General features: G+C 60.8%; 2 protein-coding genes across 10 annotated transcripts; one reads left to right on the forward strand and one right to left on the reverse strand.

The window, feature by feature from the left end:
- The first annotated feature begins 69 nt into the window (after positions 1-69).
- Positions 70-5277, forward strand: GNB2 (G protein subunit beta 2). Its single transcript, XM_047837523.1, has 10 exons — positions 70-228; positions 2528-2673; positions 2874-2912; positions 3031-3137; positions 3468-3531; positions 3615-3777; positions 3872-3938; positions 4224-4425; positions 4516-4732; positions 4800-5277. The coding sequence occupies exons 2-10, from the start codon at positions 2617-2619 to the stop codon at positions 4904-4906; spliced, it is 1023 nt and encodes a 340-aa protein (XP_047693479.1). The 5' UTR covers positions 70-228; positions 2528-2616; the 3' UTR covers positions 4907-5277.
- A 339-nt stretch (positions 5278-5616) lies between these two features.
- GIGYF1 (GRB10 interacting GYF protein 1) lies at positions 5617-20633 on the reverse strand. 9 transcript variants are annotated; one of them, XM_047837521.1, is made up of 29 exons: positions 20410-20554; positions 17423-17541; positions 16105-16329; positions 15211-15362; positions 15070-15130; positions 14848-14960; positions 14624-14753; positions 14420-14515; positions 14143-14254; positions 13922-14030; positions 13507-13547; positions 13114-13284; positions 12616-12869; positions 12388-12496; positions 11765-11902; positions 11502-11599; positions 11122-11293; positions 10821-10987; positions 10603-10703; positions 10402-10515; positions 10217-10317; positions 9979-10061; positions 9728-9871; positions 9377-9604; positions 8911-9095; positions 8650-8810; positions 8398-8555; positions 8176-8305; positions 5617-8082 (listed from the first exon to the last, which is right to left on the reverse strand). In XM_047837521.1, the coding sequence occupies exons 6-29, from the start codon at positions 14880-14882 to the stop codon at positions 8030-8032; spliced, it is 3090 nt and encodes a 1029-aa protein (XP_047693477.1). In that variant the 5' UTR covers positions 14883-14960; positions 15070-15130; positions 15211-15362; positions 16105-16329; positions 17423-17541; positions 20410-20554; the 3' UTR covers positions 5617-8029. The 9 variants fall into 9 exon arrangements, with proteins under 9 accessions (XP_047693477.1, XP_047693476.1, XP_047693475.1 ...); XM_047837520.1 differs by having other exon boundaries at positions 8911-9098; XM_047837519.1 differs by having other exon boundaries at positions 8911-9098; positions 10402-10703; positions 12388-12515; positions 13109-13284; positions 20410-20555.
- Between the last annotated feature and the right edge of the window lie 50 nt (positions 20634-20683).

Here is a 20683-nt window from a genome sequence, read left to right on the forward strand (position 1 = left end):
CCCCCCACTAAGGAATTGGTCTCGCCCAGCCGGGCCCTGGGCGCGGCGGCGACGGCCGCGTCACTGGCGGGCGGGATCCCTCCGCTCTGGGGAGAGCAGCGCTGGACGGTTGAGTTGGGGTGACTGAGGGAATCCATCCGCGTCGCCGCCGCTGCCGCCTCCGCCGCGGAGGAAGACAGGACCTCCCGCGCTGCTCTAGCGACCCTTCGCAGAGTCCCACCGCCACAGGTACCTCCGCTGGCAAAAGGAGTCCTTCTCTCCCCCAGCCTCAAATTTCCGTGGGGGAACCTCTCTTCCTTCTGTCTCCTGGTCTGGCCTCTCGGGAGCGGACGTAGCACCCTAGACCTCCCCTCCCTTCCTCTGGCTCCGTCGCTCCCAAACCCGGAAGGGGAACTGGGGTGGGGGGGACCCTTGTTCCCAGTAATGCACGCGCTCCTTGCACCGTCCGAGGCGTTTTGCCTGACCCCAGACCCTGTCGCAGCCCCTCCTGCCTCTTGCTCCCTGAGAAGTTTGGGGGCCAAATTCCGGGCTTTCTGTAGGCCCCGTCCCGCCCCCTTTCCCCCCCATCACCGCCCTCTCGTTTGCCCCTGGGTAGCACCCCTCGTGTCCTCTTTGCACCTCTGGCGGTATTCGCCTTGCAAAACTCCAGAATCTTCAGAGAGGCAGGCAAGGCCGCGAGGCCACCCTTCCCTTCGCCTCCACCCTACCCTCAGAACCCTTGGGTTCTGTCGGTGTTTTCTGGCCATGTTACCCTAGACCGGAGACCTCGGCACCGTGCCCCCTCTACTAGCCCTAACCTCAAGCCCAGCTCCTGGGCGCCCTCACCCCACGCCTAGCTTTCTTTTGGGCAAAATGGAGGTCGTGGGGGCCGAAGGGCCAGGCCCACTGAGCTTTGCAGCGCGGCACCGGCCCGCGCCTTCCAGCTGCCAGATCCGGGACCCTCCCATGTCCCCTCCCCTTCGCCCCGCCAGACCCGCGGAGGCGGTGGCACCCCTATTTCTCCTTGGGGCCCCGGCTACTGTATGCCCAGAATCCGGGGAGAGCCGAGGGGGCTCCGGCGAGTGATGGGGACTGAGGGCTGGGAGCGTCGCCCCCGCCCCCAGCGGCTTCTTCCTGGCCTGCTTCCTTCTGCCCCCAGCTTCTGGCGTTGCCGCCCGGCCTGGGCTGCTGGCGGCTAGAAGGAAGAGGCTTTGTCCTGAGCTGGGGCGGTGGAGTGGGAGACTCTGCCCCCCCCCCCCCCACTCCCTGCTTTTTTGGAGGGGCATCCCCCGGCGCGAGCGTAAAAAGCTGAACTGACAGAGGGGAAATGTCAGGGGGAAAGAGGAACGCCCAGGGCCTGGGGGAAGTGGGAGCTGGGTGGGGGACGCCTGGGTCGGCAGAGTGCAGTGTGCATGGCCTGATCACACAGGTGTCCAAGGAGTGGGGCAGGACTCCGGGCCCTGGAGCGGAGCCAGCCTAGCCCCTGGGGGCCCCGGCGCGGAGCCCAGGGACTGGGCTTCTGGGGTGCCGAGGGCGCGAGGCCGGGCCGCTTGGGGCCGCCCGCTCTCCCGCCCGCCCGCGCCTGGGAGAGAGCAGCTCCGCGCCTCGGGGCCGGGGACCTCTCCTCGGAGCACTAATTACTCGAGAACGGCTCCCACGGGCTTACTGCGGGCGCGCCGGGGCGGGCGGCCTCGGCGCTGGAGGGAGCAGCGACTAGGGGCTGCCTTCCCCTCCACCTTCGCCTCCGCCCGCCGGGGGCGGCTAATGGGGCGCAGCCGGCCCGGGGATTATCCGGGGTGAGCCGTCCCGAACCTATTAGCGCCAATCGGCTTTCCCAAATCCTGTAAACAGCCACCCTGGCCGGTTCTGGGTCGGGGCGGGAGGCTGGGTCGGGCGGGGGCGATGGGGCCGGGGGTGGGGTCACCCACCCTACAGGTCTCTGCCGTGGATGAGGTTGCCTTGGCAACAGGGCTAGGGTGGGGGCACTTCACCAATGAGGTGCTCTCAGTCCGGGTGACGGTTGCCTAGGCAACCCCACGAACAGCCCAGCTTCCCCCTCTGGTCTCCCCCATCCCAGTCGAAGCTGGGGTGTGTGTGGAGGGTGTGCGGCGTGTGGGGGTGAATTTAAAGAGGCACCGCCCCTTTTAAAATTAGGTGCTAGGAGGGCGGTGTCTGTGCGGCCCGGGAGGACGCCAGGTTTGTTTTCTAAGGGACTCTCCCCGCCCCCCCTCCTCCGTCCCCCCCCCTTCAGTTCCTGCCGCGGGTGTCCCGCCCGAGCTGCTGTCCGAGGGAGGGGTTTCCCCTGCGCTTCCTCTTGCACTTCCCGCTCCGTTTCCGGGGGGCGGAAGATTGGGGAAGTCAGCTTTTCCTGGGCAACATCCCTTCTGTGCCAGAGACCCCAATTCAGCCTGGGGGACCGCGGCCGCCGCTGCTGTCCCCTCCCCCCTCCGACCGGCGCTTACCCCTTCCGGGCCGGGCTTCAACCCCGCCTTTTCCCCCCCTTCTTCTCCGGCGGCCTTGGGCCTGACGTCAGCCCTGCATCCCCCAGGCCTCGGGCCAGCGGCGAGGAGCTGTCTCCCCCAGCCCCCGTCCCGCGGCCCCCAGCCGCCCCCAACCCCGCCCCACGGGCCCGGCGCCATGAGTGAGCTGGAGCAACTGAGACAGGAGGCTGAGCAGCTCCGGAACCAGATCCGGGTGAGGGCCTGGCCGCTGGGCTGGGGAGGCTGAGCAGGCAGGGCCAGGTGGCCTGCACGTACTGGGTGGGGGGAGGGATTTGTGTGTGTGTGGCTATCCTAGTAGCTCGCTGTCTCCTCCCCACTCCCCTGTCACCTCTTTCCCTGTCTCCTCCTCGCCTCTCCTGTCTCTCTGATGGTTCTGCCATCCATCTCTTACAGGATGCCCGAAAAGCATGTGGGGATTCAACACTGACCCAGGTGAGATGAATCCAGGGCTGGACTTGGGGTTTAGGGAAGGAGCAAGTGTTAGAGGCATACTGCTTGGTGGGCCACACCACCTTGAACCTCCCTGAGCCCATTCTGCTTCTACCTCCAGATCACAGCTGGGCTGGACCCAGTGGGGAGAATTCAGATGAGGACGCGGAGGACCCTCCGCGGGCACCTGGCAAAAATCTATGCCATGCACTGGGGGACAGATTCAAGGTGTGGTGTGCGAGTGGTTGGGGCTGTGTGCCGAGCTTTTGTGTTGCCCTGGGCTGAATATAGCAGGCAGAGTGGGGTGAGGGTTGCAACCTTGCTGATCTGGTGGGATGAACAGGATCCCCATGTTGTGGACATATTTGGGGAGGCCATGGCTCCCAGACAGTCCCGGGGGATTGGAAATAGGACCGAATGAACAGGGACTCCTGGGCTGCTGCTGGGAGTAGTCTCAGAGGGCCTCCCACCAGATGGGTGAAGGGGGAGACGTGTCCTGCCTCCGAAAGGAGCTTCCTACCCTGACTCCTCTGCCTCTTCCCTGCCACTTTTTAAAAGGCTGCTGGTCAGCGCCTCCCAGGACGGGAAGCTCATCATCTGGGACAGCTATACCACCAACAAGGTAGAGGTGGTGCCCGAGGCTGGATGGGGCTGGGCTGCAGGCCCTGGCTGGCTCTGACCTTGGGCACTGCTCCTCCTGTCTAGGTCCATGCCATCCCTCTGCGCTCCTCCTGGGTCATGACCTGTGCCTACGCGCCCTCAGGGAACTTTGTGGCCTGTGGGGGGTTGGACAACATCTGCTCCATCTACAGCCTCAAGACCCGTGAGGGCAATGTCAGGGTCAGCCGGGAGCTGCCTGGCCACACTGGTGAGAGGGACCTGGCAGGGCTTGGGTGCTGTTGCGGGGGGAGGGGCTGTGCTGCCCTCCCTTAGAGACCCGGCTGACCAGCCCCTTTCCCCAGGGTACCTGTCGTGCTGCCGCTTCCTGGATGACAACCAAATCATCACCAGCTCTGGGGACACGACCTGGTGAGGCCCTGCCAGGGCTAGGTAGTCAGGGCTCACCAGTACTTCCTCCCTGGGGGGCCCCTGCCTTGGTGCTTAGCATGTAATACATGCCCTGAGAGGGTGAGGGGCTTCTGAACACTCTGCCTCCCTTTCCTGTGACCCAGTGGCTCCCCCCCAACCCCAGCCCCCCCCCCCCCCCCCATGCCCCTTCCTTGGTGGAGGCTCTGTCAGGGCTGGGCTCACTTGAAGGGGAAGGGGGGCAGGGACCTCTCTCTGACCCCTTCCTTCTTCCTATCATCTCTCCAGTGCCCTTTGGGACATCGAGACAGGACAGCAGACGGTGGGTTTTGCTGGACACAGTGGAGATGTGATGTCCCTGTCGCTGGCCCCTGATGGCCGCACCTTTGTGTCAGGTGCCTGTGACGCCTCCATCAAGCTGTGGGACGTTCGGGATTCTATGTGCCGACAGACCTTCATTGGCCACGAATCAGACATCAATGCCGTGGCTGTAAGTTCTGGACAGAGCTGGGCCGGCCTGTCTCTGCCAGGCTCCTGGCCTTGCTGTGCCCTCATCCCACTCTGGTCCCATGTCCTGCAGTTCTTCCCCAATGGCTATGCCTTCACCACGGGCTCTGATGATGCCACGTGCCGCCTCTTTGACCTGCGGGCCGACCAGGAGCTCCTCATGTACTCCCACGACAACATCATCTGCGGCATCACCTCTGTTGCCTTCTCCCGCAGCGGCCGGCTGCTGCTCGCTGGCTACGACGACTTCAACTGCAACATCTGGGACGCCATGAAGGGTGATCGTGCAGGTGCGCTAGGGACGGGCGGGGGCCGGGGCCACCAGCCGGTGGGGGTTCTGATGTTCTTTCCACACAGGTGTCCTTGCTGGCCACGACAACCGCGTGAGCTGCCTTGGGGTCACTGATGATGGCATGGCTGTGGCCACAGGCTCCTGGGACTCCTTCCTCAAGATCTGGAACTAACAGCTGCCACCCCACTGAGCCCAGGCCAGGAGGGGCCCTGCCCATGCCCACACTACAGACCGGGAGCTTTGGGGCTGGGTGCACACCAAGCCCCCCTCCCCGGGCCACCGGGCCTTGGGTCCCTGCTCCCCTACCCAGGTTTGGTTCCTCCCGGGGGCCCCCACTGTGGAGATGAAGATGGGATAGAATGGGGGGAGAGGAGGGGCAGAAAGCCCTCATCCTTTTGCTGCCCTGGGGTTGGGGCCTCATCCCTCTGGAGGGCCAGAGGCAGGAGGTAGAAACTCCAGGGGCTGGCTTTTTTAAAACTGGTTTTATTTTAATTTTTATTATATTTTCAGTTTTTCCATAAAGGAACCAATTCCAACTCTGTACCTGGTCTCTACCCTTGTGTCTTTCTCAGTGCAGATCTCTGTCCCCAGGGCAAACAAGGGGGGGTGGGTGGGCAGGGGTTTGGGCCTTTGTAAGTAAGGACCAGAGAGAAACTCCCACTCCTTCTCCAGCCCAAGAGGAAGTCAAGCAGGAGGACCTGCCCAGCAGGGCCACGGGTGCTCCCACACACACACACACACACACACACACACACACACACGGCCCTCAGACTCTGGCTGGCTGACCACAGCTGCCCCGGCTCACAGCTCAGTTCCTAGCTCAGAGCTGTCTTTCCGATCACAATGCCCCTTTCCCCAAGACAAGACACAGAATCAAGAGGGGAGAACACACACCAAGTTTTATTGGGGGAGGGGAATATTTACAGGGGCAGGTAGAAGAGAGGGGAGTCACACAGGGTGAGGGTGGGGGAGATTGTGGGTCCAAGGCAGACAAGGGGATACAGAACAGCCCCTGCACCCACCCCAACCCAGGAGGGTGGGAGAGCAGCTGGGGCCCAGGAAGACGGGTGGGAAAGGACAGCAATGGGGGTGGAGTCCCTGGGCTGGGGGGCTCAGGGGCTTGTAAACATTGACCACTCTCAGAAGGGGATGGGGGTGGGAGAGGGCCCCCCCTACACTTCCTCACAGGGTTAAGGCCTCTCCAGGCTCAAGGGCCCCCTAAGTTCAAAGTCTCTTTAGCTGGGGGGAAGGGGAAGGAAGAAACAGGGAAGAGTGTCACCCCCCTCCCCTGCATTGGCTGCGGCAGGGGTGGGGGCGGTTACATTCAGTCACAACAGTACTCCCCCGACACCTCTAATGCCGCCAAATACTGGCGTGAGGAAGGGGGGAGCTGGGGGGCCAGCAGCAGCAAGACATTTCCCCCTGGCCCATCACCCCCTTATTGCTTTAGAGAGAATATTGTCTTTTCACGGACGCTAACACTGTTGAAACCAGGGAGAAGCAGGTGGAGGGTGCCCCTCCACCCCCGAGGCCAGCTTTATCCCCCAACACTGACCCAGTTGCCACTTTGGTGCAAAACAAAACAAAACAAAAAAAGAACAAAAAAAATGTGGTCTAAGAATGGATGGGGAAAGAAAATGGGCCACTCCCCATTTCCCCAGGGCAGGAAGGACAAATACATTCATGGAGGGGAGGCAGTGGCAGATTCCTGCCCTAATACTGCACTCTGAGCAATGAGGTCAATGGGAGAAGTTAGATGAGAAACCCAAAAGATACAACAAACTGTTAAAAAGAAAAGAAAAGAAAAGAAAAAAACACACACAAATGGAGACAAACCCAGGCAGGTGATTGGGAATGAGAAGTTGGTGAGCAACAGAAGGGTGGCCTTCCCCTGACCCAGGAGAGACAACACTTCTATTCTTGACCCCCACACCTTACCCAACATTAAAAACGCATCAGGGGAGCAGGGAGGGGGAGAGGCCACCGGCTCCTCTCCCATTTGGTCAATGGGGGGGGGGGGGGGGTTCAGAGCAGGGCTGGGTGGTCCACTTCCCACACAGCTGGCTGCAGGCGGGGGGAGCTCCATTCTGACAGCCCCCACACTGCAACCCGAAGCCCCATGCTGCCCACTCCCTTGGCCTCCTAGGCCCTCCTCTTGCCCCTTTCACAGGAGAAAACAGTCAGTAAGTGGTGCCTCTCTCTCCAGCTCCCGGAGGAACTGCTCTACTCCCACCTCGCACGGGGTTGAGGCAGAAGGCGCAGCAGGGGCTTGTGGCCCAAAGAATACATTCATGTGGCAAGGCAGGGAGCTGAGGCTTTCAGCTTCACACCCAGGCCGTCCCCCCAAATGGCAGCAGTGGGGGAAGCCCCTCACCAGGGCCAGAGTGGAAGTTCCGTCACCCTGACGGCCAGAAGAGATTGGCACCGGCTGGCCCTCTCCCCCTCCCCACCGTCAGCCAGCACAGGATGGCAGCCTAGAGAGCTGAGGCGGCCCGGCCCATTTGTGCAACTTTCCCCTAAAGCAGCAAAGCCAAGGGGCTACTTTGGCCCCCACCACGGACACCTCTGCCACGGTCACAGCAACAAAGGGAGCCGTTCACAGCGGGTCCGGCCGGCGGGGCTGAGGGGGCCTCGCTGTGCAAACTGCTGGCACCCCAGCTTCCAGTTACCCCAATGGCCCACTCTGCGGGGCAGGGAGGGTAAGTGCAGCCTTGGGGGCCAGGCAGGACAGGTCCATGGGGCCTTGTGTCCCCACTGCCCCAAAATAACAGTGTGTTTTTTTCCTTAAATCTCCTAACCTTTTTTTTTTTCCATTTTCTTTTTTCTTAAAAAACAAAAACAAAAACAAAAAACAAAACACACACACACACACACACACACACACACACACACACATACACAAAAAAAAACCCCAAAAGACCTCTGTGGACCTTCCATTGTCACCCTCACTGTCCCTACAGGGGGAAGGGGTGCTTAGAGTCTAGTTTTTAACAATTTTTTTTGTCTCTCCTAACAGTTTTCTTCAATGCGGTTTAAAATGCTTTTTAAAAAAAGAAAAAACAAAACAAAAAAAAAACCCAAAAAACAAAAAAACCAAAAACCCTTCCCCCCCAATCTGTAAAGTGCCTCGTGGTGGGTGAGTTAAGGTGCATCGTGTGGTTTGTAACAAGTGCTGGGGACCCTGCCCCTGCTTCCTCCTATGCTCCCGTGGGGAGCCTGCAGGCTGGGGACCCAAGGGTCCAAGCCGCTGCTGCTGCCCCTGGCCTACAGCCCAGGGGCTGGTGGGACGGGCTGGTCAGTAGTCATCCACGCTCTCGATCTCACCAGAAGGTCCGTGCAGGGAGTACCCTGAAGCCGGGGAGAAGCTGGGTTTGAGCTCTCCCCAGGCCCCCGCCCCATACGAGTAAGAAGCCTTCTTCATGGCCGCACCCCCAAACTTACCCAAGATGCTGGGATCCGAGTGCAGCATCAGAGCCCGCCTCTTGGCCTTGCTGCCCTCCCCAGGGCCAAGTTTGGTGCTGTGGTTGGTCTGAAAGGCTGTCTGCAGGGAGCCGCCGCTCAGCCAAGCCTCCTGCAGGGCGCAGAAGGAAGCTGGGTCAGCGCAGTGTGGGGCGATCTCATCCCACCTCATCCCACCTGCCAGAGGAGCCAACGGAGCCTCACCTGCTGCCGCTGCTGGCTGGCTTTCTGTTTGGCCCTCCGCTCCAGGAACTGTTTGGCAAATTCTTTGGCTTCCAGCGTGTCCCCCAAGCAGGACCGGATATAATCGTGGACATCGTAGGGGGATTCTACCTCCTTGAGGATCGCTACAGCCATGGGCACTAAGGGGCAGGAGAGGCGGGTTGTCAGGGCCCACCTGATGCAGGTCGGGAAGCCCCGGGCCAGCCCAGCACCCTCAGGGGCTGCTGCCCATACCGTCCAGGCTGCCTGTGGTGCTCAATGTGTGCAGCATCTGCTCACACCACTGGGTGAAGCCGTCCTGGGGCCTGGGGATGCCCTGGAGCAGCTTCAGCAGCTTCTCTTCCTCCTCTGTCTTTTTGCGCACAGGCCGGCCTGACAGGTGGCTGTACGAGTCACTGAGCAGGACGGGGACGAACCGGAGGCATGAAATCTGCTGACGCAGGTCAGGGTCTCCCCCTCCCCCGCCCCGCCGCACAGACAGACCCCGGCACCCACCTGAGAGAGGGGCTGCTCCGGCTGTTCTTCAGGCCCAGGCTGCGGGCCAGGCTCCCGCTGCTCTTGAGGGTGTCCTCCCAGAGCCCCAGGCCACCGCTGCTGCCCCCACTCTTGTCGGGCCCGCCCCACAGTGGCCCAGCCTCAGACACCCACTGGTTCAGAGGAGCAGCACCCAGGCCCCCGAGCTGCTACAGATGGCAGAAGTCAGGGTGACCCAAACACAGACACACACACTCCAAACAGCTAGGTGGGGAGGGGGGCTCGTTTAGGTGGCAGAGCGCGGCAAGGTGAGGGCCGCCCAGAAGCGAGAGCCTTCAGAGTCAGGTCTGTACCTTGGGCTCAACCATCCCTCCCCCCGCTCCCCCCACCCCCGGTCACCCTGGGAACTATAACTGGAAGGGGGGGTTCCTGAGGGCTCAAGACCGGCTGATCGATCGGTGGGGGAAGGGCCGGCCCGCCTGCTCACCACACGGTGGTTGGGGGCCTGGGCCCGCGACGGCTCCCGAGGTGGGGGCTGCTTATGCAGCTGCCGCTCGCCCTCCAGCTGCAGCTCCAGCAGCGTCTTCATGGACAGCCCCTGCTTGGCCAGGCCGGCCCACAACGGTGGCGGGGAGCTGGGTGCGGGGGACGCCGGGACGGCGGCCGCTGCCTGCTGCTGCTGCAGCAGCTTCAACAGGAGCTCCTGCTGCCACACCTGGAGCGGGGAGACGCGACGAGGAGACGCGAGGAGACGTGGTGAGACACGGGAAGACGCGGGGAGAGCGCGTGGCCGGCCCCGGGCCCCAGCGCAGCGGGGGAGGCCCAGCTGGGCACCCACCTGCTTGCGCCGAAACAGCTCCTCTTCTTCCTGCCGCCGCTTCTGCTCCTCCTGCTGCTGCTGCTGCCGGCGCTTCTCCTCCCGCCGCTTGCGCTCCTCCTCCTCCCGCTTTGCCCTGAGCTCCACTTCTCTGCGCTCTTGGAACTGGCACAGGAAGCCAGCTCAGACGGCGGAGTGGGGGCACCCAGCCTTCCCCTGCGTCGGTCTGGCCCCTGCCACCCCAGGACCCCAGCCCCCTGAAGCCCACTCACTTTGTGTTGCAGCTGGAGTTGTTCTAGAATTGGACCCTGAGTCGAAGAGTTAATTGGTATGTCCCAAAGACTGGCCTCACCGCCTGCAGGAAGCAAAGCAGCTGCAGGAAGAAGCTCAGAGTGCCGCCGGGCTAGAGCACAAGAGGGTGGGAGCAGACACAGAGCCCCTGGCCCGCTCCCCCGGGATTGGGGCACTGGGGTTCAGAAAGTGGGGGCAGGGGACAGGCTGGCCACACACCTGACTGTGATGAGGCTGAGGTATGTATGTCCCAGAGGGGGCCCGAATCCGGCACCGACAAGGACCGGTTCATGGTCGGGAGCAGGTTCTGGTCCCCGCCTCTGAGGAACAGAGCGAGGATTCTCAGGACCGGAGTCCCTCTCGGCTCTGCCCACCTCCCCCCGCTGCACAGACTGGCCCCGGACCTGGGCGGTTTGAGAGCTTGGAGCTGCTGTAGGAACGCAGTGAGCTGCTGCTGGGGCGGCGTCAGGTCCCCCAGAGCGGCCTTTTCCCGGAGCGCACACTGCGGGAGCTGCCGGCTGCAGACACGGAGACTGGTGTCGAGCGGGGAGAGGCCACACAGCCGGCGCCCGGCCTGACCCACAAGGCCTTCAAGGCCCCCGTACCTGCCGACCAGCTGTAGAAACTGCTGGTGCTGCAGCTGCTGGTACAAGGCCGCGGCCGCCAGCTCCTGCTGCTTCTTCAGCCGCTCCTGGTCCATGTTGCCCTGAGTGGGGGCCAGAGCGCTTCTGTGCCTCTGACCTGGTCTCGCTCCGCACCACCCGCCGCCATCCGTCTGGCTCCCGCTTCCCCGCCCTGCTCCTCTCCAGGTGGACGTGCTCACCAGCAGTGGGGGTGGTGAGGGTCCCGGGGCAAAGGGCACGCGACCCCACATCTTGATCACCTCACCCAGTGGCTGGAAGCCCTCATCACAGCCCCGCTTCACAAGCAGTGCCATGGAAAAATAGCCCGCCTGGAACCACTCCGCCATCTCCTGTGTTGTAAAGGGGCCTGGACCAAGGGAAAGGGGACTTCGGTCAGAAAGCTACGCCCGAGAAGCCCTGAACGAGAATGAGGTCGTCCTCCTGCCCACCCACCCCCGCCCCCCGAGCTCCCACTGCATGGCTCCCACTCCCCACGAGCACCTTGGATCTCCCCCTGTGGGTCCTTGTAGAACCACTTCCGGGCCGCACCGTGGCTGAGAGGGAGGGCAGTGGCAGCTGCTGAGTGGCGCAGACCCTGGGCCTGCATGGCAGCCGTAAACTGCTCTTCCTCCAGGGAGCTGTCCTGCAGGGAGGCCACCAGCTTCTCTGCCTCCTGGGAGACCAGGGAGAAAGGGAAGGCTCAACGGCCCAAGAAGGCAACACCAAGACGAGGCCGAGGCTGAGGTCAGGGTGGAGCCGGGAGGTCAGATCACAAGGCAGACAGACGGGGAAAGTAGGAACTGGGTGGCGACAGATGGAACAACGGCCCCCTGTCCTCTGTAGTGGAGGATCCCTAGAACCTTCTTAGGCTTCTCCCACACCTGCTGCAGGTGCTTCAGGCCTTCATCATCCTCCAGATCTCCGGGTGGACCAGGGGGTGAGCCCACCCCGGGACTCAGCTGCATCCCCCTCATATCGTCTAGGAGCGAAGAAAGGAAGTGCAACAGAAGATCCCGAGACAGGAAGGAAACACCCCCCCACCCCAATCCACCCTCATTCCAGAGGAGAGGGCTGTGATTCTAGCTCTCTTCCCGCCCCCTCCAAGGAAGGGGAGCGTCCCCCACCCCGGTCAACCCCAGGCTACCTTCAGTCGCCGGCAGGTCTTTCTCTGTAGCATCGTCGCCTTCCCCGTTAGTTCCCCAGAGCGGGCCCAAGGTGGGCAGTGGGGGTGGGGAGCTGGAGTTTTCCTCCTGGGGAGGCAGCGGGGTCAGCTCCTTCCCTCCTGAAAGAGAAGGGCAATTACCAGAATTCAAAACCAACCAGCTGGAAGGCCTTAAAGATGACTTGGCATAAATCCTCCATCTGTGGCCAGAATCTAGGCCTCTGGACACTGAATCCTCCCACCTAGCTTTGGTCGACCCCGCTAACATCCAACCAATCAGCACCGCAAACCCCACTTTGCGACACCAGACACGTCGGGAGCGTGTCCGGGTCACCGCCTAGGGCTGTACACGCAACACCACTCTTGGCACCACATTCCTTAAGTCCTCCAAGGAATTTTCACAGGTCATCTTGATTACGTCGGGGTTTCGCCTGGCACCCTGCCTTTCAGACAGCCCCACTGCGTTCCTCCCGCCTGACGACACCCGCTCTTCTCACAGGCCACCTTCTCCTGAAGGCGGGTGGACAGCTGGTGCCTAGCCTGGTGAGGGCCTTCTGCCTGCCCGTCTCCTCTCCTCCCCACCCCACCCTGCTCCTCGGGCTCACCCGCCTCAGGGCCCGCCTCATCTAGCGCTTCAGAAGGTTCTTCCTCCTCTTCCTCCAGGCCCTGGAAGTCGAGCTCCTGCTCCTCAGGAATAGGCTCCTTGGGGCCCTTCTGCACGGGGTTACGGAACCCGGTGGGGACGAGGGGCAGAGGATGAGTGGGAGAGGCCCCTGCTGGGGTAGGTCCCACCACCCGCCAGCACAGACCTTCCCCTTGCCCCCTCACGATACCTTGAGAGGCAGAAAGGCCCCAGAGGCATCAAAGGTGCCCATCTCCTCATCCTCGTCATCCAGGCACCATTCGGGGAGCCCATCCTTGTCCTCCTCAAAGCCGTCAGGCCCTCGGCACCTCCGCAGGTGAGCGCTGCCTCCCCCACCCCGCCCTTCCTCTTCACCACACCCTCCTCGATCCCCTCGAATATCAAATTCAAACTTGCGACGCCGGTCCCCATGTTCCCGCCAGCCAGCAGAGCGGGGACCGCTATCTGGGCAGAAAAAGTCAAGAAAAGGAGAATCAGTATCCTGGGCAAGCTGGCTTTTGCTCTTCTGCTGCCCACTGGGGACCCCCACCCCCCGCGCCCCCACCGGGAACCGGCATCTCCAAGTCTGCCCTCCCACCCGCTCCACTCCAGGAAACTTTCTGTTCCCTCCACCCGGCTGCGGGAACACACCCTCAGGAAGCTCTTGCCACCAATGCCCCCCACAACACCCATCCGGCCCCAACCTCACCGGGGCTGGCTGAGCGCCAGCGGTCGCCATCTCGCCGGGGTCCTGCCCCAAGTCTCCAACTGCCTTCCTCCTCTTCCTCTTGCTCCTCTCGGAGAGAACGCCAGTTCTCGCTATCTGAGCGGGCATGTTCCTTCCTCGGGCCAGCCCCTCCCTCCTCAAACCCGGATCGCGCTTGGAGACAGGGGAAGACACAGTCAGTGGAAGGGCAGCCACGGTTCCTGGAAGACTCTCACTACACGTCTCGTGGTAAAGGAGGAGCCCGGCTCCAGGCCCTCCTGCTCCCACCGCCTCCCTCAGGAAACACCTTCCCTTCATGTGGTCACCCATTTCAGTCCTCCCCCCGCCTCTCAGGGACCCTCAGGACCCGGCCATCGCCCTTGCCACTCTCCATACCTCCATCCCTCCTGGCCGACTTCTCAAACCTTCTCTCGCCTCTGCGGAGGGAAAAGGTGTTGGTCAAACCAGGACAGCTTCCCCTCCCCAACCTGCAGCATCTCCGCACAACTTGTCCCTTCTGCCCTGAGAAGGGTGGGGAGAGGGAGGGCTCGGGGGGGGGGGGGGGGGGGGGCGGTTAGAGAACAGTCTTGGGAGGGAACCCAAGGGGACACATTAGAACAGGAGGTCACAGGACAAATGGGAAGAGAGGAAGGCAGCAGGGAGTTGGGAGGCAAAGAGGAAGACTTGTGACCAAGGCGTATTCAGCGAATCCCCTGCTGCTCTCTGATGTCAAAGGCGCGGAAGGAACCCCTCCACACGACACCAGAACGCGCCACAGGGCTTCTCTGCTCTGCCATGATGCTGCTAGCACCTGTCATCCCAACTCTGGCTACGCTGGATCTCCCGGGGGTTTCGACCAAAGGCCCCTTCGCCTTCTTCGATGCTTCTTTGGTAAAAGCAACTGTCACCACGGCCTCGGCCTGGAGAAAGGAGGAGATGCACGTGGGAAGCCTGCCCGATCATCTCTCTGCACCCTCAAAACCATGGGCCCCACCTCGGCCCGCCCCCGGAACACGCGGTCACCCCCTCTACCTCGGCTCCGAGTGCTGCCCCTGCCGCGGGAGGCGCCACCTAGGGGGGGGCCGGCCCCCTTCCCCATCAGCCTCAGCACAGCCACACTGTTCACTGACAGGGAGAAGTTTCTCTGAGGAGGGAGCCAGGGGTGGGAGTGAGGACCCAGGCACCCGCCGCCCCCCCCTCCCACCCCGCCCAGAACCACAACCTCCACCACCTGTCTTCCCAGCTTTGGCCCCTCTCTCCAAGATGGAGACCCAGCACCCTGCCCTGCAAGGCTCCGGCCCAGGCCCACCTGCTCCTCCTCAGTCAAAGGCTCCAGCGCCAGGGGCTGCAGTGGCTCCTCCTGCAGCACCGCAGCAAACTCCTTGTCCTGCAGCTCATCGGGTACCTGTCAACCGGGGCAGAGCGGAGGTCCCACGTGCTCCTGGACCCCCTCCACTGGCCGAGACCAAATGGGCAACAGGGCCACACACCCCACACTCTCGCCTAGCCCCACCTTGTTCTCCTTGACGTAGAGAGCCAGCATCTCTTCTCGCCCGTAGCGATAGTCAGCCAGCTTGTATTTGGGCATGGCAGGGGACGGGGGTGGAGAGGCCACACTGCCACCGCTGGAAAGGGCCCTCAGCCTAGAAAAGGGACACAGGAAAGGAGAGAAACAGGAATCCGGGCAGTCCTCTTCTTCCTGGTTTCTCTGAGCCATCCAAAGCATGTGTGACTCACCACTCAGGCCCAAAATTGAGGGTCTCTGCTGCCATTGTGGAGCCAGGTGTATCCTCAAGGTCCGAGGGGCTGAAGGGACAAGGGGGGGGACCTGGCGTTCACTCTCCAAACACCTGTGGAGACACGGGGACACTAGGCCTCAGAGACAACACATCACACACCTAGAGAAGCACAAGAAGAGAAGAAATGGAATCCCGCCTAATGAACTCTGAAAGGACTCACCTAAGCCAGCCACGTGCCACTCACACCATGAGTTAAGTGAACTGTCGCGACGGGGGAAGACCTGGGGGAAGGAAGGAAAACAGGGCAGCTGGAGCCCTTTCCAGCTTCAGCAAAGGGTACCTCCCTCTACCCCAGACTTACTTGGCAGCCTTGCCCCAGGAAGCAGGTAGGGCCGGGCCGGGGCTCTCTTCAGGCAGGGGCCTGTGCTGGAATGAACCAAGGTCTCCAAGCTACAGGACGCTGACCTGACTACAGTGGTGTCCAGGGAGGGAGCTTCACATCAGGGAAAGATCCTTACCGAGAGGCAAGAAAATAAAACTGGGGTTAAACTAATGGGCCGGTGGGTCTCCCCACCTCTGGCCCTCCTCTGGCCCACAACATGGGGAGATCCACAGCTGCGGGAGGCTTCTAGTTATCTGGCGCAGGGAGCCACGGACCCTGCTCTTTCTCATCTCTGTCCCCCCCCCCCACCCCAGGCCTCAAGACCAGTTAATTGACCCAGCAGAGCTAACAGAGGAGCTGGCATTGTGGCAGAGCGCGCCAGGTACCTCTCCAGGCCTAAGCGCCCTCGCAGGGTGGCGTGGTATTTGGGAAGGGGCTGGTTGAGGCATGGGGGGCACTCAGAACACAGGTAAAACACAAGCAAGCAAGGAAACCAACAAACAAAACATCAGAGCCACAAATACCCTAGAGACAAAAAAACATCAGTTATGGAAAGAATCACAAATGCAACCTAGGAGCAAAATTACCTCCCTCCTGAAAACTCTCAGGGCTGCCTGTTTGGCGGCTAGAATCCAGGGATTCCGTTTGGGGGGAAAGCCAGTGGAATGGGAGCGGCGGTGAGGAGCCCCTACCCCAGGGCCAAAGACAGGGCAAACAGAAGGCCACAGGCAGGAGAGTCCAGCCAGTGCCCCCTTGGCCTGGTTTACCCAACAGGAATCCACACTTTTCCAGGGATCGGGAAGAGCCCCATCACAACTACTAAGAACCAAAAAGGGAACATTATGCTACAAACTAGGCAAAAGCTCCTCTCACCATAAAGTAAAAATGAGGTTGACAGAAGTAGTGGCAGTGGCAGCGACCTGTCCTCCTAAGGAACAGCAGGAGAGGCTCTCAGGGGGCAGCGCATCCCTGGCGGTTCTGAGCAAGGATGGGTGGGTGAGGTCTCAGGGAGCTGCACAAGGGCTTCCCTCACTGGCTGGGGAGGAAGCCGGACCAGAGTGCCTCCACGGTTTCCATCAAGTCCAAGACTCCACGATTCTGTGAAGAAAGGCAGAAGGGTTTCTTCCAGAGGGGTCAAGGGGCAATAGCTCTCACAGCTGCAGACGGGAAGACAAAGTGGAACACCATGACAGAAGTGGGACCCGCTTCCAAAATCCTGGTGTCCTAGGAGGAAACCCAGCTTTGGAGGTTGTCTAGAACAGGGTGGACTTGTCCCTGGCATGACCATCTCTTCTGCAACAGTCCCAACTGGACATTCCTGGCGACAGAGCACACCACGGCACATGTGGCTCTCAGGAGACACATGGTGTTGAAAAGGGGGACCTGGGTGGCTTAGTCCATTAAGCGTCTGACTTCGGCTCTGGTCACGATCTCGTTGTTCGTGGGTTTGAGCCTCTCATTGGGCTCTGTGCTGACAGCTCAGAGCCTGGAGCCTGCTTCGGATCCTGTCTCTCTCTCTCTCTCTCTCTCTCTCTCTCTCTGCCCCTCCCCTACTCACACTCTGCCTCTCTCAAAAATAAATAAAAACATTTGAAAAGCTCTTCCTTTCACTGGATTCACACAGGTCTCCCAGGACAACAGAGTAAGGTTCCTTCTTTCCACGCTACAGCCCTTACCTAATCTGCCCAATCAACCTTGAAGACACTATGCTAAATGAAACAGCCCAGTCACAAAAGAGCAAACACCACAGGATTCCTCTTGTTTGAGATTCCTTGAGCAGCCAAATTTAGAAACACATAGAACAATACGGGACAGGGCTGGGAAGTGTTTAATAGGTAAGAAGTTTCAGCCAAAACGGGACCAACAAAAGAGTTCTGAAGATGGGACAGTGGGGACAGTTGCACAACAACGTGAACGTACTTAACCTTGCAGAATCGTACACTCAAAAATGGTTAAATGGCCTGTTTTACCACCCCCACCCCGGCAGGAGAAAAAAAAAAAAAGGTTTAGGGGGAAAAAAAGAGACATTTGGGAATACCTATTACATACCGAGGTCCTCCTCACTCCAAAGAAAACACCCCACATTCCTGCAAACAAACCTCAGGAGAGGCTGTTCTGAGCCCCTTGCGATTCTTTCCAGAAGAGCCCCATCCTCATGGAAGGCCGCTGTGAGACAACAGGGACAACTCACCCTCCCTCCCTTCCAGGGAGTGGCAAAGGCAGCTCTCCTCTTCCGGCCTTCACCTTTCTGTCCTGGTCGCAGACTGGCAAACTGAGGAAAAGTGGTTCCCGGTGTGAGAAGCAGGGAAACTGCAGAAGCAAGGAAAGGCAGTCAGGGCGGAGGAAGCAGAGGAGCGGCTGGAGGAAAGTCACGTCTCCGGGCTGGCCTGGCCACAGGGGGACCTGGTCCAGCAGCCGGTGGCTGTCGGGTCGTCCTTCAGACCAAAGGAAGCACTACGAAGCAGCACACGAGCTGCCGGTGGTTCCCACCTTCCGACCAGGCGTGCTTCTGTGTCCTGTGAGCCAGGGGTTCTCAACTGGGGGCACCTGCGCTCCAGGGCACATGTGGCAGTATCTGGATACGGTTTTGGTAGGCGTGACTTGAAAGGCGCTACTGGCCTCCAACAAGGCGCATGACAGCCCCCACAACAAGAAATTAGTGGGCCCAATGCGGCGACAGTGCCCGGGCTGAGGACGCCTCCTCCATATCACAAGCGCAGGTAAAGCCTGCTCTGTGTTTACGGGGAAGAACAGAAGACAGGAGAAACCAAATTTATTCCAGTTCAGTCTCCCCTAAAAGCAGGGAAATCTTTTCCTAATTATACTGTCCCTTGAGAGAAATCTGAAACCCTGCCAGGAGGGAAATCCTTAAGAAGAGATTAAAAAAATTGTGCAAAGTTTCTCTATCACAAACTCTCGAAGCCACCTGTTTGGATCCCTTTCCAGTGAAGGAAAGGGCCGGGACAGACAGCAGACAGGACTGGGGGCAGCACCCTTTCCTGGCTTCTTGATCTAAGCGTCTCCTCCAGGCTCTTTCCCGCTTACCCGCCACCCCTACCTTCAGCACCTGCCTGCCTCATCTGCCTGCCCGGCTCCCTCCATCCCTCTGCCCCATCTTCTTTCTCAGGCCTTGGTATACCCTCTCCCTCCGAGCTTTAGATTTATTGCTATTAAAAGGCTGCCCCCTGCTGGAGTTGAGGGGAAAAGATATACTGGTCCAGGGTGTTCACAACAGGCTTGCAGGAACAGGAGGGAAGCCTGTTCTCTGGGGTTCAGAACTCTGAGAAGAAAAAGATCCCAAGAATGGGCAGTCCTAGCACACGCTAAGTTAACGTTATTTCCTCATTCCATCAACCCTAAAATTAGCCCCATTCCAGAGCTATGTGCCTTGGCACAGAAAGGTACCACTATTAACAGAAGTGGAGTCCCAAATTCCCCGACATCTGAGCAACCAACAACCGCCCAGTCCCAAACCTGTTGGGAAGTGACTCTGCCCTTTCTCAGGATGCGAAGATCCTCCAGGCCCGGGAGGGTAACTGAGAAAGTTCAGAAAGGGGTGCAAGCCCATGTTCCCCCCACCTGGTGAGCGATCCCAGCTCTCTCCTCTCTGAGCCATCATGACAAATAACGCCCCTTGGCACGTTTACCAGTTAAGTTTTCAAAGCGCTTTCACACTTTACCTCATTTGATCCCTTCTACCCACTTGCCCAGTCTTGGGACCTAGCCAGGGAAAACAAGGAAGGAAGGATGCAGCTGGCCCCACAGGGGACCCCATGTCCCCAGACACTCTGTTCGAGACTGGAGAAGGGATGCACTAGCAGCAGAAGCACCTTGAGTACTTTGTGAGTTTCAGGCCGTTTTAAATTTCCTTTAGTTTTATAAATCTTTCACGTAGCAATCTCTTCTCCCTTGCTGTTTAAATTGAGACTACTCTTTCTACCCCTAACTCCAACCACAAACAACAAACTACAGTCCTTTAATTTCTCAAACGGCAACAATACTAATCTGTCCCCTGGCTTAAAAAGCCAGGCCAGAGGTCTAGGAACACAACTCACTTGACTGTAATCACCATATAGATCTCCTAAGGCCCTGGGTCCCCAGACCAAGGCAGCAACACAAAATCCAGATCCGTCTCGATCCTTCCCAATTACACACCAGACCAACAACTAGAAACTAAGACTGGAGCTGAGTGAGGGTGGGTGGCCTGAGACACACAGGGAACAGTACAGATGAAGGACCTGGAGAGCGAACTCCCACATCATGAGTGGCAAAGGGGACTACCCTGTCGGTGCCCATAGGGCTTCAGATGCAGAGGCGGGGGGTGGAGGGCTAAGGTGCAACTAACTGCCAGCTCAGAGGAGCAGTGGAGAGATTGTGTGGAGGTTGATCTTTGGGCAAGCAGCAATAAGGAGAGGGCAGTGAGACTGGGGCGGGTGGAGGAAAGAATGGGCCAACAATTGACTTAGCATCTCCCAGGGCCGGGGCCCTATGAAGGACCAGACCTGGGAGCTTACTGGGAATTCTAGTAACGGCCGGGTAAGAAATGCGAGATGAGGGTTGCTTTTAAGTTAACTTAGGAAGGAAGAAGAAGGAGGGGGGAAAAAAAAGCCAAAGTGTGAGGGGCCGTGGCCGGGGAGCTGCTGCATCAGAGGCGCTGGGCTGGGAAGAGCCTGGCCTGGAGACAGGAAAGACTTAGGTGTTGAAAACGGTCAGGCAACAGGGAGCAAGGAGACCCCAATGACCAAGCACTAATGTCGCTCGTGGAAAGGAGATTTAGGTGAAGACCCAGTGGAGGTGCTTTGGTTAAGAGCAAAGGCTTCCACGTTGGCCAAAGTCACGGAACGCCTGGACTTTCGGAGCCGCTGGGCCCAGCTAATTATGAGCCCGGAGGCACGCCGGGGAAGTCTCCGGGGACCGCCGGGCATTAGGGTCGGGGGGCCCCGGGCGGGCCCGGCGGAGGATGCGGATGGACGGGAGGGAGCCGGGCAGGGCTACCGAGGGGCCCGAGGGCGACCGTTAGGAGCGCGGGGGTGGGAAGGAGGCGGGCCGCCCGGGAGGACGGCGTGCCCTTCAGGGAGGGGGCGCCAGGTGCGCGGGGCGAGGGCGGCCGCCCCCCGGGAGGGGCCCGGCCTCCCTCGGGGCCGTGCCGGGGAAGGGCCGGCGGGAGTGCGGACGCACCGGGCGGCTGCGGCGGCCTGGGCAGAGGCGCGGGAGGGTCCGTGCCGGCGGCCCGCGCTCTCGCTCTGGCTCTCGCAGGCTCGGCGCGGCCGCCTCGGCGTCGGGGGCGGGCCTGCCCCGGGCCCGGCGGCGGGCCGGGGTCCGCGGAGCCGCCGAGCGCTTACCGCGGCGGGCGGGCGGCGCGAGGCTCCGGTCCCGGGGCGTTGGCGGCGCGCGGCGGGCCGGGGGGCGGCGGCGACGGCGGCAGCGGCGGCGGGGGAGGGGGCGCTGGCGC

This window comes from Prionailurus viverrinus, chromosome E3 (assembly GCF_022837055.1).
Source record: "Prionailurus viverrinus isolate Anna chromosome E3, UM_Priviv_1.0, whole genome shotgun sequence".
Lineage (NCBI taxonomy): Eukaryota > Metazoa > Chordata > Mammalia > Carnivora > Felidae > Prionailurus > Prionailurus viverrinus.

What these genes read in the sequence shown, in the direction of transcription:
- GNB2 (XM_047837523.1), top strand. Translation starts at nt 2,617, where the DNA reads ATGAGTGAGCTGGAGCAACTGAGACAGGAGGCTGAGCAGCTCCGGAAC. An exon ending in CACTGGGGGACAGATTCAAG is followed by an intron (nt 3,138 to 3,467) that starts GTGTGGTGTGCG and finishes ACTTTTTAAAAG; the next exon opens with GCTGCTGGTCAGCGCCTCCC. An exon ending in AGCTCTGGGGACACGACCTG is followed by an intron (nt 3,939 to 4,223) that starts GTGAGGCCCTGC and finishes TCATCTCTCCAG; the next exon opens with TGCCCTTTGGGACATCGAGA.
- GIGYF1 (XM_047837515.1), bottom strand. Translation starts at nt 14,882, where the DNA reads ATGGCAGCAGAGACCCTCAATTTTGGGCCTGAGTG. An exon ending in CTTTGACTGAGGAGGAGCAG is followed by an intron (nt 14,255 to 14,419) that starts GTGGGCCTGGGC and finishes CTCCCTCCTCAG; the next exon opens with AGAAACTTCTCCCTGTCAGT. An exon ending in AGACCTGCCGGCGACTGAAG is followed by an intron (nt 11,600 to 11,764) that starts GTAGCCTGGGGT and finishes CTTCGCTCCTAG; the next exon opens with ACGATATGAGGGGGATGCAG.